Source organism: Nerophis ophidion, linkage group LG27, assembly GCF_033978795.1.
Source record: "Nerophis ophidion isolate RoL-2023_Sa linkage group LG27, RoL_Noph_v1.0, whole genome shotgun sequence".
NCBI lineage: Eukaryota > Metazoa > Chordata > Actinopteri > Syngnathiformes > Syngnathidae > Nerophis > Nerophis ophidion.
The window spans coordinates 1,402,280-1,418,137 of NC_084637.1; the positions used below are offsets into that span (position 1 = coordinate 1,402,280).

Below are 15,858 nucleotides of genomic sequence, written 5' to 3' on the forward strand. Positions count from 1 at the left end.
GTGTGTGAAAGTGTGTGTGAATGTGTGTGTGAATGTGTGTGTGTGAATGTGTGTGTGAATTTGTGTGTGAATGTGTGTGTGAATGGGTGAGTGAATGTGTGTGTGAATGTGTGTGTGTGTGAATGTGTGTGTGAATGTGTGTGTGAATGGGTGTGTGAATGTGTGTGGGAATGTGTGTGTGAATGTGTGTGTGAATGTGTGTGGGAATGTGTGTGTAATGGGTGTGTGAATGAGTGTGTGAATGTGTGTGTGAATGTGTGTGTGAATGTGTGTGTGAATGTGTGTGTGAATGTGTGTGTGTGTGAATGTGTGTGTGAATGTGTGTGTGTGTGTGTGTGTGTGAATGTGTGTGTGTGAATGTGTGTGTGAATGAGTGTGTGAATGTGTGTGTGAATGGGTGAATGTGTGTGTGAATGTGTGTGTGAATGTGTGTGTGAATGTGTGAATGTGTGTGTGAATGTGTGAATGTGGAAATGTGTGTGTGAATGTGTGAATGTGGAAATGTGTGAATGTGTGTGTGAATGTGTGAATGTATGTGTGAATGTGTGTCTGAATGTGTGAGTGAATGTGTGAGTGAATGTGTGAGTGAATGTGTGTGTGAATGTGTGTGTGAATGTGTGTGTGAATGTGTGAATGTGTGTGTGAATGTGTGAGTGAATGTGTGAGTGAATGTGTGTGTGAATGTGTGTGTGAATGTGTGTGTGAGTGTGTGAATGTATGTGTGAATGTGTGTGTGAATGTGTGAGTGAATGTGTGAGTGAATGTGTGAGTGAATGTGTGTGTGTGTGTGTGAATGTGTGTGTGAATGGGTGTGTGAATGTGTGTGGGAATGTGTGTGTGAATGTGTGTGTGAATGTGTGTGTGAATGTGTGTGTATGTGAATGTGTGTGTGAATGTGTGTGTGAATGTGTGTGTGAATGTGTGTGTGTGAATGTGTGTGTGAATGAGTGTGTGAATGTGTGTGTGAATGGGTGAATGTGTGTGTGAATGTGTCTGTGAATGAGTGTGTGAATGTGTGTGAATGGGTGAATGTGTGTGTGAATGTGTGTGTGAATGTGTGAATGTGGAAATGTGTGTGTGAATGTGTGAATGTGGAAATGTGTGAATGTGTGTGTGAATGTGTGTGTGAATGTGTGAATGTATGTGTGAATGTGTGTGTGAATGTGTGAGTGAATGTGTGAGTGAATGTGTGTGTGAATGTGTGTGTGAATGTGTGTGTGAATGTGTGTGTGAATGTGTGTGTGAATGTGTGAATGTATGTGTGAATGTGTGTGTGAATGTGTGAGTGAATGTGTGAGTGAATGTGTGAGTGAATGTGTGTGTGAATGTGTGTGTGAATGTGTGTGTGAATGTGTGAATGTATGTGTGAATGTGTGTGTGAATGTGTGAGTGAATGTGTGAGTGAATGTGTGAGTGAATGTGTGTGTGAATGTGTGTGTGAATGTGTGTGTGAATGTGTGTGTGAATGTGTGTGTGTGAATGTGTGTGTGAATGTGTGTGTGAATGTGTGTGTGAATGTGTGTGTGAATGTGTGTGTGAATGTGTGTGTGAATGTGTGTGTGAATGTGTGTGTGTGTGTGTGTGAATGTGTGTGTGAATGTGTGTGTGAATGTGTGAATGTGTGTGTGAATGTGTGTGTGAATGTGTGTGTGAATGTGTGTGTGAAAGTGTGTGTGAATGTGTGTGTGAATGTGTGTGTGAATGTGTGAATGTGTGTGTGAATGTGTGTGTGAATGTGTGTGTGTGTGTGTGTGAATGTGTGAATGTGGAAATACTGTCAAAGCGCTTTGGGCTCCTTTAAAAAAAGGAGTAGAAAAGTGGTAGACAAGTACAAGGATTTACATTTTGAGCTGACAGAGGCGGCATAGCTCGGTTGGTAGAGCGGCCATGCCAGCAACTTGAGGGTTGCAGGTTCGATTCCCACTTCCGCCATCCTAGTCACTGGCGTTGTGTCCTTGGGCAAGACACTTGACCCACCTGCTCCCAGTGCCACCCACACTGCTTTGAATGAAACTTAGATATTGAAGTGAAGTGAAGTGAATTATATTTATATAGCGCTTTTCTCTAGTGACTCAAAGCGCTTTACATAGTGAAACCCAATATCTAAGTTACATTCAAACCAGTGTGGGTGGCACTGGGAGCAGGTGGGTAAAGTGTCTTGCCCAAGGACACAATGGCAGTGACTAGGATGGCGGAAGCGGGAATCGAACCTGCAACCCTCAAATTGCTGGCACGGCCGCTCTACCAACCGAGCTATGCCGCCCCAGTAAAACTAAAAAGTATGTTGTGAGAAAACTACTCAAGTACTGAGTAACTGATGAGTAACCTGTTTAATAATTACGGCAACAAATAATGCACAAAAACATAAAAATAGCAATGAACAAATTCAGAGTCAGGAATATCTCTTAAGCAACTAAAACATTATATGTATTAAATAATGAATGATTGAACGGTTTATTTTGAGCCATGCAAACACAACAAGAGACTCTTGTTTTCTTTAAATTAAGGGATAATTTGTTTATATCCAACCATGTTTTTAATTTTGCAACTTCATTATTTGGGGTGGATACAAAATTTGTATAATTATCGTTAGAACAGAAAATATTAGTGTCGTCTGCGAATATGATTAATTTTAATACATTGGGTTTCACTATGTAAAGTGCTTTGAGTCACTAGAGAAAAGCGCTATATAAAATATAATTCACTTCACATGATTGCAACTTACCATATTTTTAAAGTCGATTAAAGAAAATCTACTAATGAAATGCATAAAACTAGTACTGACTGTCTGCGATGAGGTAGCAACTTGTCCAGGGTGTACCCCGCCTTCCGCCCGATTGTAGCTGAGATAGGCACCAGCGTCCCCCGCGGCCCCAAAAGGGAACAAGCGGTATAAAATGGATTGGATGGAGTATTGGCTGCTGTGGGGCCACACATAAGTGCCATGTGGCCCTCAGTGAAAAGCTCTGCTCGTTCAAGTCTTCCTTGACCCCGCCCCTTCCACGCCTGACTCCTCCCACGCGCGTCTCCAAGGACTTGGCGCGGCGGCAGGACGCGCACGCGCCAGCATGGACACACCTGCGCGCCTTCGTGCAGCGGACTGGTGGACGCGAGGACGAAGAGGAAGAAGAAGAAGAAGAAGAAGAAGACGAGGAGGAGGAGGATGATGATGAGGATGAGGACGCCAGACGCGGAGTGAGCGCAGGCAGGACGACAAGATGTGATTGGAATGTTCTCCATCACTTTGGACTTGGCTGTGACAAAGTTGCATTTCTTCCTCCGAAAGTCGAAGATGACTTGTTGGCTCCTGCGCCTGACTCTGCTGTTGCTGTGCGTGCTGTGCGTGCTCAGCGGCCGCGTCACTCCGACACCGGGCGGCTCCACCGAGGCCGCGGGGCGCCCAGCATCCAGCCGGGAGAACTGCGCGTCCTGCGGCGTCAGTCCCCCGCAGGACGCGCAGTCCGGGCGGCTGGACGCGGACTTCGTGGAGGCGGTGAAGAGGCACATCCTCAGCAGGCTGCAGATGCGGCGGCGGCCCAACATCACGCACCCGCTGCCCAAGGCTGCCATGGTGACGGCGCTGCGGAAGCTGCACGCCGGGAAGCTGCGGGAGGACGGCGGGGTGGACATCCCCGACTTGGACGGACACCCCATGGCCAACGATGTCCTGGAGGAGAGCTCCGAGATCATCAGCTTCGCAGAAAAAGGTCATCCTCGGCTCCGTCTTGTTTGTTCACCTGCTCAGGTGTGCTGGTGGAAGGAAGTGCATGGGGCGGTATAGCTCGGTTTCTACCGCGGCCGGGCCGGCAACTCCAGGGTTCCGGGTTCGATCCCCGCTTCCGCCAACCTAGTCACTGCCGTTGTGTCCTCGGGCAAGACACTTGACCCCCACTGCTTTAAATGCAACTTATATTGGCTTTCACTGTGCAAAAGTGCTTTGAATCACTAGAGAAAAGTGCTATATAATTATTGATTAATGGAGACGTTTACAGTTCAGAACAATTGACCACTAAATGCTAACACCCCTCTAAGTTTTTCAACTTATTTAAGTCAATTCGTGGTCATTTTATTCATATGCATTTTATATATTTAAATCTAACAGATATTTGATCGTCACACATCCCAAACGTCAAAATAAGTACTCGACTTAAGCAACTTATCCATCAAATTGTACAAAGTCAACATTATTTTGTAATAAAAAAAACTACTGGAATGTTACCGTAAAAAAAAAAAAAAAAATGTAACATTGCTTTTACATTTACAACCAAAACAATGGCTGTAGATTTGACAGTAAAACAGTGCTACTGTTTTCCCAATTACATTTACAGTAGGGAAACGCGGTATAAAATGGATGGCTGGAGGGAGGGTACACATGGTAGAAAACATGCTACATTTTACAGCAGCTACACTTGAAGGTAAAACAAGGATGTCAAACTCCTTTTAGATCGGGGAGAAAAATCTACTCAGGTAAAATGACAGCACGATAACTTCAAAATAAAAACAACTTCAGATTGTTTTCTTTGTTTAAAACTACAAGGAGCACATTCTGAAAATGTACAAATCATTATTATGTCTGTTTTTTTCACACTTTCATGTCATGATTAGTAATATCCTATCTTTATTTGTCCTTGCTTATACTTTCTGAACAAATGATGTGATAATGTTCATCAGTCAACTCATTAGTGTTCATTTTCAATCAATCAAGATAAAAAAATGGGATGAAAAACAATTTATTACATATTTTACAATGTACTGCTTTTATATTTCTTGTATTTTATAATATTACTTTGAACTGTTTTATATTTTAATTTTTTGTCCTATAAATCGTCCTTGAGTACTCTGAAAAGCGCTACACCAAATAAAATGTATTATTATTATTAGTAGTACATTACAGGATAATATTGATGTAGTTTGATCATCCTCCTCAACTGGTGCACTTACATCATGTGTTCATTTTTTTAATTTTTTATATATGTAGAATCATCTACTAAGATACAAATAATTGCTACTGTGACATCTAGTGGACACATTTAGAACTGCAGTTTATTTCATTCCAAAATTTCAGCTCCTTTTATACGTAGCAAACTCATCCTGTGGGCCGAATAAAACCTGTTTGCGGGCCTCATGTTTGACATCCTGATCTAAAATGGACATGTTTTTCTTACAGTGTACGTAAAAAATATCTCACAAAAAATAATTGTGTAATGAAGCAATTGAAAATGTATTCACTGTTACAAGTGGCCCTCTGAGGGCAGTCATAACTGTGATGTGGCCCCCAATGAGAAGCAGTTTGACCCCCCTGTCAAGTAAAACGTGCCATGAAGCCCATAAAAGTTTCCCCTTTTTTTCCCAGCCTTTTATCTCTTTTTGCCATTTGACTGCCCGGCGGACTTTTGATGAAGAGTTGTGCTTTTGCATTTGAAGTAAAAAGAGGAACATTGTTGTGGTTTGAGCATCGCACTAAATGACTCGTGCGGGTCTTACTTACTTCTCATCCAATCTGTACTTTAATGACAGTCATAAATGGTACCCCGGCCCCAATGGAAAGGATGTTTGAAAACAATACTTTTTGTTTTTTTCATGTGACACGCAAGTTAAACAAAATAATCATTTAAATCCTCCAATAACATAAATAAAACTAAAACTGAGGGCCGCATATTAAAAAACAAAAAAGGATTTGGCTGCAATTTTTACGTGAAAAATGTTGTGAAGGGGCTAAAACCTCTGAATATGTCACAATGTTGTACTGTATATACTTTAGGGGTCAAATGATCATTTTTAATCTGCAACTAGAAGACTTCATTCCTACATCAGTGGTTCTTCACATTTACACTACAAATATCAACACTGAATTAGTAATCTTACTCTTGGTTTTAATCGTATTCAATAATTATATCTGATTGATTGAATGACTGATTGATTGAAACTTTTATTAGTAGATTGCACAGTACAGTACATATTTCGTACAATTGACCACTAAATAGTAACACCCCAATAAGTTTTTCAACTTGTTTAAGTCGGGGTCCACCTTCATCAATTCATGATAAATCTAACCTATTTACATTTGAACAACTTTGTCAAATGCTATAAAAGCACGTGTGAATCACAAAGATTATTATCAAGGCTTCAGTCAAGCTGATTACTAAAATAAATACTGATCAAATAAACTGTAAAGGAAGACACGTTTAAATACGATTATGCAATACTAAAACAATAATGCATTTTGACTATCCATCCATCCACTAAATTAAGAATAAAAACATTTCTTAAATACACTTTCAATAATATTTAAGTGCAAATTGAACCTGGAACTCTACCAATCTGGCCATGCTGCCCCAAATAAATGTAGTTTTGGGTAAATCCTTCAACTAACCTCACCAAATAAATGTACTTTTGGGTAAAATTTTTCAACTAACCTACAAATGCTGCCCCAAATAAATGTAGTTTTGGGTAAATCCTTTTGTATTTTGTTCTCGGACTGTCAGATTTGTTAGCCAGCCTCTGTGCTTCCTGCGTCTAATTCTTCAGAGCATCTTTGGTCTTGTGGTCGCACTGTGGACTTGTTTTCATTTGGACATCAAGTCCCGCTATAGTGGACATAAGAATGGCAAACTCGTGCAGAGGTTTTTGGAGAACCTCCACAACGTATGGAGGTATGTGCTGACCTCACCTGTGGGTAAACGTTACAAGTGGCTTGTTTGAAAGAAGGAAAATTGCTTGTAGAAAATATCTCAACAGCACTTTAGAGGATCCCAAAGGCAGCGACTGACTGGCCAACAGGCAGTGGAACAAATGAGGGGTGGTCACATGACCAGGCCCTCTAAACCCTGTGGTATGTGCAAAAAACACCTGACTTTTAGCTCAGTAGTCAGCACGCTCATAAAGGGTTTGCGACCCGCTCGGAGCTTTAGGAAAGTAGTAAAGTGGCGACAGAGAGAGTACATCACACCTGATCTACTTGTTTCCTCAATTGCCCAAGGTGGTATCACCTAGGGCAGGCATGGGCAATTATTTTGACTCGGGGGTCTAAATTTAGAGAAAACAATGTGTCTGGGGGCTGGTATGTCTTACATACATACATACATACATACATACATACATACATACATACATACATACGTACATACAAACATATATATATATATATACTGTGAACATTTTATGTACAGTATGTGTGCTTGGGTCCAATTTTTAGGAACACAAATACAAAACCTCACAATAATGTTTAATTGAAGGCTAAAAACATTGACAGACCGCCTTAAAAAACGGAATGGAATTGAAATATTTTTTTACTGACTAATGAGACAGCCAGAATGTACATGAAAATAATGAATGTTTGATTTACAATATTAACTATGGAGGATAAAACACTGAATATTGACAACATATGAACATCACACCCCCTCTCCGTCCACATATTTTACAATCAAGCGAAACACAACAAACACAGTGAAATATGAACATGAAAGGTAAACAACCCACACCTACAATCTGATATATGTCATATATCACTAAGCTTTAGAATTTACTTGTGAAAATCTCCTTCCACGTCTGTCACTGACACCCACATTTCAGGCTCTGGAAACACTCTGTGGAAACACTCCCCACCCACACTGCTTGGTGCCTCGTCTGAGCTGCTGTGACTCACATTACCATAGTAACTCATTACATCACCATAGTAACTCATTACATGACCATAGTAACTAATTAGATTATCAATGTAATTATTTAGATGCCATAGTAACTAATTAGATGAATATAGTAACTAATTAGATGAATATAGTAACTAATTAGATGAATATAGTAAGTAATTAGATGAGCATAGTAACTAACTAGATGAACATCATAACTAATTAGATGGCCATAGGAAGTAATTAGATGAGCATAGTAACTAACTAGATTGACCATAGTAACTAATTAGATGCGCATAGTAACTAATTAGATGACATAGTAAGTAATTAGATGCGCATAGTAACTAATTAGATGGCCATAGTAAGTAATTAGATGAGCATAGTAACTAACTAGATTGACCATAGTAACTAATTAGATGAGCATAGTAAGTAATTAGATGCGCATAGTGACTAACTAGATTGGCCATAGTAAGTAATTAGATGCGCATAGTAAGTAATTAGATGGCCATAGTAACTAACTAGATTGGCCATAGTAAGTAATTAGATGACATAGTATGGCAGAAGAGCTTGTGCATTAGTGTTCCTGGCACCAGCGTTACAGGGCAGCAGGTGGCATGGATGAAGGAGGGGGCGAGGTGTTTGGTGTCTTGTCAATCAGTTGTAGTTAAAAGAAGGAGACTCTGAAAAAGCTGACATATTTGCTGGGATTAAAGCCCTTGTTGTGAAGCAGGTGTGTTGGACTCTGCTGAAGTCTTCACCTTCAAAACTATTAGAACTGATGGTCTTATTTTCACATGTGTCTGCACTTAGTGGGCACCTTGCTGCAGAGATGGCTGCTTTATGGCCTGCTTGCAAGGCACACACACACACACACACACACACACACACACACACACACACACACACACACACACACACACAGAGGAGAAACACCGTTGATCATTTACTGCCTCGGTGCTTCAACTGTTAAGGACAAGGCAGTAAATGATCAACGGTGTTTCTCCTGTGCTCAGAAACATCTGCTGTCCACATCACCTGACTACATGACTACATGACTACCTGCCTACCTGACTACCTGACTACCTGCCTACCTGACTACCTGACTACCTGACTACATGACTACATGACTACCTGCCTACCTGACTACCTGACTACCTGCCTACCTGACTACCTGACTACCTGACTACCTGACTACATGACTACATGACTACCTGCCTACCTGACTACCTGACTACCTGCCTACCTGACTACCTGACTACCTGACTACCTGACTACCTGCCTACCTGACTACCTGACTACCTGCCTACCTGACTACCTGACTACCTGACTACATGACTACCTGACTACCTGCCTACCTGACTACCTGACTACCTGCCTACCTGACTACCTGACTACCTGACTACATGACTACATGACTACCTGCCTACCTGACTACCTGACTACCTGCCTACCTGACTACCTGACTACCTGACTACCTGACTACATGACTACATGACTACCTGCCTACCTGACTACCTGACTACCTGCCTACCTGACTACCTGACTACCTGACTACCTGACTACCTGCCTACCTGACTACCTGACTACCTGCCTACCTGACTACCTGACTACCTGACTACATGACTACCTGACTACCTGACTACCTGACTACCTGACTACCTGCCTACCTGACTACCTGACTACCTGACTACAGCTTCATGTTGCTCTTTGACCCCATGGGGGCTTCCACACTCTTTGTGTCTTACCAATATGTGAGTGCACTCTTGCACCTGTGTGTGTGTGTGTGTGTGTGTGTGTGTGTGTGTGTGTGTGTGTGTGTGTGTATGTGTGTGTGTGTGTGTGTGTGTGTATGTGTGTGTGTGTGTGTGTGTGTGTGTAAAACATGCGACTGAAGAGGGGCATCATTTGCAGTGCAAGGTTTCAAGTTCAACTGGGCCCTTTGTCTTGAGTTTTGACTGACCTTCTCAATCAACCAATCAAAGTTTACTTATATAGCCCGAAATCACCAGTGTCTCAAAGGGCTGCACAAGTCACGACATCCTTAGCTCAGATCCCACATCAAAGCAAGGAAAAAACTCAACCCAATGGGACAATGAGAAACCTTGGAGAGTGAATCTAGCATAATAGTGAGAGTCCAGTCCATAGTGGATCTAACATAGTAGTGTGAGAGTCCAGTCCATAGTGGATCTAACATAATAGTGTGAGAGTCCAGTCCATAGTGGATCTAACATAATAGTGAGAGTCCAGTCCATAGTGGATCTAACATAATAGTGTGAGAGTCCAGTCCATAGTGGATCTAACATAATAGTGAGAGTCCAGTCCATAGTGGATCTAACATAATAGTGTGAGAGTCCAGTCCATAGTGGATCTAACATAATAGTGGGAGAGTCTAGTCCATGGTGGATCTAACATAATAGTGAGAGAGTCCAGTCCATAGTGGATCTAACATAATAGTGTGAGAGTCCAGTCCATAGTGGATCTAACATAATAGTGAGAGAGTCCAGTCCAGTCCATAGTGGATCTAACATAATAGTGAGAGTCCAGTCCATAGTGGATCTAACATAATAGTGTGAGAGTCCAGTCCATAGTGGATCTAACATAATAGTGTGAGAGTCCAGTCCATAGTGGATCTAACATAATAGTGAGAGTCCAGTCCATAGTGGATCTAACATAATAGTGTGAGAGTCCAGTCCATAGTGGATCTAACATAATAGTGAGAGTCCAGTCCATAGTGGATCTAACATAATAGTGAGAGTCCAGTCCATAGTGGATCTAACATAATAGTGTGAGAGTCCAGTCCATAGTGGATCTAACATAATAGTGAGAGTCCAGTCCATAGTGGATCTAACATAATAGTGAGAGTCCAGTCCATAGTGGATCTAACATAATAGTGAGAGTCCAGTCCATAGTGGATCTAACATAATAGTGAGAGTCCAGTCCATAGTGGATCTAACATAATAGTGAGAGTCCAGTCCATAGTGGATCTAACATAATAGTGAGAGTCCAGTCCATAGTGGATCTAACATAATAGTGAGAGTCCAGTCCATAGTGGATCTAACATAATAGTGTGAGAGTCCAGTCCATAGTGGATCTAACATAATAGTGTGAGAGTCCAGTCCAGTCCATAGTGGATCTAACATAATAGTGAGAGTCCAGTCCATAGTGGGGCCAGCAGAAAACCATCCCAAGCAGAGACAGGTCAGCAGTGCAAAGACCCCCCCAACCTATCTCAATTCTCAATCCTCTCCAATTAGAATTCCCCAGATTCCCGCCTGAAGGAACACTCTAATCAGCTCCACCTGACAGCTGTCAATCAGCATGCTCGTGTGTCAGCGAGTGTCCACTGACGACTGACCTTAGTGTAGTTTTCAAGGTTAAAACCAAGTTTCTGCGCAGTGGTCAATGTTCTATCAGGCTCGTTAGCAAGTGAGCAAAGCTGCATCCTTGCATGAATGACCAGTACCTCCACTTGTGTTGTCATGCTTCTCATCAACATGCTTGTGTTCACAGATGATCTGGTGACCTCCAAGTCCAGTTTGTTCTTTCTGATCTCCAGCGAGGGGAACCAGAACCTCCACGTGACGCAGGCGACCCTCTGGCTCTACTTTAAGCTGCAAGCTCAGCCTCTGGAGGTGCGGTCCAGGCGCAAGGTGGCAGTGAAAGTGTACTACCAGGAACCGGGCCTTAGCAGCAAGTGGAACCTGGTGGAGAAGCAGGTGGAGCTGAAGCGGAGCGGGTGGCACACCTTCATGTTGACTGAAGCTGTGCGGTTAGTGTTTGAGCAGGGCGACCGCCGTCAAAACCTGGACGTGCGCTGCGAGGGCTGTGAGGCCGGCGCCGTCACGCCCGTACTCCTGAACCGCAATGACGAGTCGCACCGGCCCTTCCTGGTGGTTCAGGCCCGGCAGGTGGACGCCAAGCACCGCATTCGGAAGAGAGGACTGGAATGCGACGGCAGCAGCAGCCTGTGCTGCCGCCAGCAGTTCTACATCGACTTTCGACTCATAGGCTGGAACGACTGGATCATTGCACCCTCGGGTTACTTTGGGAACTACTGCGAAGGGAACTGCCCCGCCTACATGGCAGGTGTGCCCAGCTCGGCGTCGTCCTTTCACACGGCCGTGGTGAACCAGTACCGCATGCGCGGGATGAGCCCCGGCTCTATGAACTCCTGCTGCATCCCGACCAGACTAAGCACCATGTCCATGCTCTATTTTGATGACGAGTACAACATCGTCAAGCGGGACGTCCCCAACATGATTGTAGAGGAGTGCGGCTGTGCTTGACCTTCTCAGGCGGTCGTGGAGCTGACGGAGTGACCGTGTGGACGACCAACCGTGTGGACGACCAACCGTGTGGACGACCAACCCTGTGGACGACCAACCGTGTGGACGACCAACCGTGTGGACGACCAACCGTGTGGACGACCAACCGTGTGGACGACCAACCGTGTGGACGACCAACCGTGTGGACGACCAACCGTGTGGACGACCAACCGTGTGGACGACAAGTACGCCATCCTGGCCACATTCCCACCATGCAATCGCATATAAGCCTGTACATATATTTATGTTTGTGGATGGACTTGCGTGGTTTTGTGCTGGGAGCGGAGCTTCGTCCTTGGTCGAGAGGCCGGCAGCCAATCTCGCGGTAGAATCACAGACTCCGACGACAATGTCGCAACTGAACAGCACTTGCAGATTGAAATGCCTTCCGTGAGCACTAGGTGGCGCCTCAGCGATCAAAGACATAAGTGCCGCATGAGCTATGCAAAATAAAGTACGAGGCACACAGCAGACAAGCGAGCAACTATCAGCAATACTTGAAATGCATGCTTCGTGAGTAGTGGGAGGGGCTCTCCTTCGTGAGTAGTGGGAGGGGCTCTCCTTGCCATCTTCTTCTTCCTCTTGCCACCTCTGCTCAGCCCCGCCCCCACCTGCCACTTTCGCCTCAGGGGGCGGGCCGGGGATATTTGCACTGAAGAGCGGCAAGGCCTCCAACGCGGGGAAACTCATTTGAAAGTTATTTTTGATAGAACTGCGTTCAAGAACCAAAGAGGTTAAGCAGTGTTGTCCTTCATCATCATCATCTTCATCATCTTCATCTCTGCCTAGAAGATGTCTTATTTTCTAAAACACGTTTTTCTAGTTTGCTTCTTTTTTTTATCAGCTTCATTTAGAATGAAGCCTGTGTGATGTGTGTACAGTCACATTTCTATGTTTTCTTCATGGTAACTATTGCAAAATAAATTTCTTACTACGAAATCATTAAGTTTCTTGGGTCATTTGCTTCTTACTTCCTGCTAAGTGAGTCACCACATCTTATGTCACGAGCCATTAAATGCCATTTTTTTAACAAATGTACAGTACGGCCAAACGTCTGGACACACCTTCTCCTCATTCAATGGGTTCTCTTTATTTCCATGACTATTCACATTGTAGATAGTCACATCAAAACTATCAATGAACACATGTGGAGTTAAGTACTTGCAATCTACTAATACAAGTCTCAATCAATCAAAAAAAACAAAAAACTGAAAACATGTTTTATATTCTAATTAGTTTAATTAACTTTAATTCTTTAAAATAGCCACCCTTTGCACCGATGACTGCTTTGCACACTCTTGGCATTCTCTCCATGATCTTCAAGCACACCTGTGACGTGAAAACCATTTCAGGTGACTACCTCTTGAAGTTAAAGTAGCAATGATTGTCTCACACACACACACTAGCTGTGGTGAAATATGTACTCTGCATTTGACCCATCCCCTTGTTCACCCCCTGATAAGTGAGGGGAGCAGTGAGCAGCAGCAGTAGCCACGCCCGGGAAGCATTTTTGGTGATTTAACCCCCAATTTCAATCCTTGATGCTGAGTGCCAAGCAGGGAGGTAATGGCTACCATTTGTATAGTCTTTGGTATGACTCGGCCGGGGTTTGAACTCACAACCTTTAAATAGACTCCCTTTTTAGACCAGTTGATCTGCCGTTTCTTTTGTTTTTCTCCTATGTTCCACTCTCCCTTGTGGAGGGGGTCCGGTCCGATCCGGTGGCCATGGATGACGTACTGGCTGTCCAGAGTCGGGACCCAGGATGTACCGCTCGCCCGTGTATCGGCTGGGGACATCTCTGCGCTGCTGATCCGCCTCCGCTTGGGATGGTTTCCTGCTGGCTCCGCTGTGAACGGGACTCTCGCTGCTGTGTTGGATCCGCTTTGGACTGGACTCTCGCGACTGTGTTGTATCCATTGTGGATTGAACTTTCACAGTATCATGTTAGACCCGCTCGACATCCATTGCTTTCCTCCTCTCCAAGGTTCTCATAGTCATCATTGTCACCGACGTCCCACTGGGTGTGAGTTTTCCTTGCCCTTATGTGGGCCTACCGAGGATGTCGTAGTGGTTTGTGCAGCCCTTTGAGACACTAGTGATTCAGGGCTATATAAGTAAACATTGATTGATAGAACCTACCTATCTCAGGGCGGACACTCTAACCACAAGTAGCTGAAGCTTGAAGCTCTTGAAGCTCATAGAGAGAATGCCAAGTGTGTGCAAAGCATTAATCAGAGCGCAGGGTGGCTATTTTGAAGAAACTAGAATATAAAATATGTTTTCAGTTATTTCACCTTGTTTTGTCTCCAATCTACAATGTAAATAGTCATGAAAATAAAGAAAACGCATTGAATGAGGCGAAGGTGTGTCCAAACTTTTGGCCTGTACTGTATGTACACAAGAAATATATTGTAGAGGTTGCCCTCTAGATGATGATACAAATGTACAGTGGGGCAACAAAGTATTTAGTCAGCCAGCGATTGTGCAAGTTCTCCCACTTCAAATGATGACAGAGGTCTGTCATTTTCATCATAGGTACACTTCAACTGGGAGAGACAGAATGTGAAAAAAAATCCAGGAATTCACATTGTAGGAATTTTAAATAATTTATTTGTAAATGATGGTGGAAAATAAGTATTTGGTCAACCATTCAAAGCTCTCACTGATGGAAGGAGGTTTTGGCTCCAAATCTCAGGATACATGGCCCCATTCATTCTTTCCTTAACACGGATCAATCGTCCTGTCCCCTTAGCAGAAAAACAGCCCCAAAGCAGGATGTTTCCACCCCCATGCTTCACAGTAGGTATGGTGTTCTTGGGATGCAACTCAGTATTCTTCTTCCTTCAAACACCACCAGTTGAGTTTAAGGAAAGAATGAATGGGGCCATGTATCCTGAGATTTGGAGCCAAAACCTCCTTCCATCAGTGAGAGCTTTGAATGGTTGACCAAATACTTATTTTCCACCATCATTTACAAATAAATTATTTAAAATTCCTACAATGTGAATTCCTGGATTTTTGTTGACATTCTGTCTCTCCCAGTTGAAGTGTACCTATGATGAAAATGACAGACCTCTGTCATCATTTGAAGTGGGAGAACTTGCACAATCGCTGGCTGACTAAATACTTTGTTGCCCCACTGTACAAAATAAACCACATGATGTTAGTACATCAATGGAGGAAAATGATCAAACTACATACATGGCATACTGTAATTTGATTTTTTTTGCTTATCTTGATTGATTGAAAATGAACACCATTGAGTTGACGGATGAACATTATCACATCATTCATTCAGAAAATATAAATAACGACCAATAAAGATAGAATACTATTAACCGCAACATGTACGTGTAAAAAAACAACATTATGGTTTGTACATTTTCAGAATGCGCCTTTCCTATTTTTAAAGACAGAAAACAATCTGAAGGTGTCTTTATTTTTAAGTTATCGTGCAGGGATTTTACTTGGGAGTAGATCTTTCTCCATGTGGCCCCCCATCTAAAATGAGTTTGACACCCCTGATCTAGAGGATGGGTTAAAGGACCTCGTCAGCATCCATGTGAGGTGGGCTCTGGGGGTCTCGTGTGCTGCTTGGAACATTAGTGAGGAGGAAAGGGGCGGCAGGATTCAGACTGGGATCCCTTTAGTTACTTGATGGTCGTCTCTATCTCCTGAGATGTGTTGTTCCTATTAACCAAAGAAGGACTCGATGAGATGGTTGTCAATGTAAACTTTAAGGAGTTATGCTTTAGTCATTGTAATGTTCTTAAACATCAATCAATCAATCAATGTTTACTTATATAGCCCTAAATCACTAGTGTCTCAAAGGGCTGCACAAACCACTACGACCTCCTCGGTAGGCCCACATAAGGGCAAGGAAAACTCACACCCAGTGG

General features: G+C 43.2%; 1 protein-coding gene across 1 annotated transcript; it reads left to right on the forward strand.

Moving 5' to 3' along the window:
• The first annotated feature begins 3,098 nt into the window (after positions 1–3,098).
• LOC133544313 (inhibin beta B chain-like) lies at positions 3,099–12,898 on the forward strand. The gene is made up of 2 exons (XM_061889517.1): positions 3,099–3,707; positions 11,142–12,898. Exons 1-2 carry the CDS (start codon positions 3,230–3,232, stop codon positions 11,915–11,917), a joined length of 1,254 nt encoding a protein of 417 aa, XP_061745501.1. The 5' UTR covers positions 3,099–3,229; the 3' UTR covers positions 11,918–12,898.
• Positions 12,899–15,858: the final 2,960 nt, after the last annotated feature.

Bases quoted from the DNA above. Each gene is read 5' to 3' on its own strand.
- LOC133544313 (XM_061889517.1), top strand. From the start codon at position 3,230: ATGTTCTCCATCACTTTGGACTTGGCTGTGACAAAGTTGCATTTCTTC. The intron at 3,708-11,141 runs GTCATCCTCGGC...TTGTGTTCACAG, and splicing joins CATCAGCTTCGCAGAAAAAG to ATGATCTGGTGACCTCCAAG.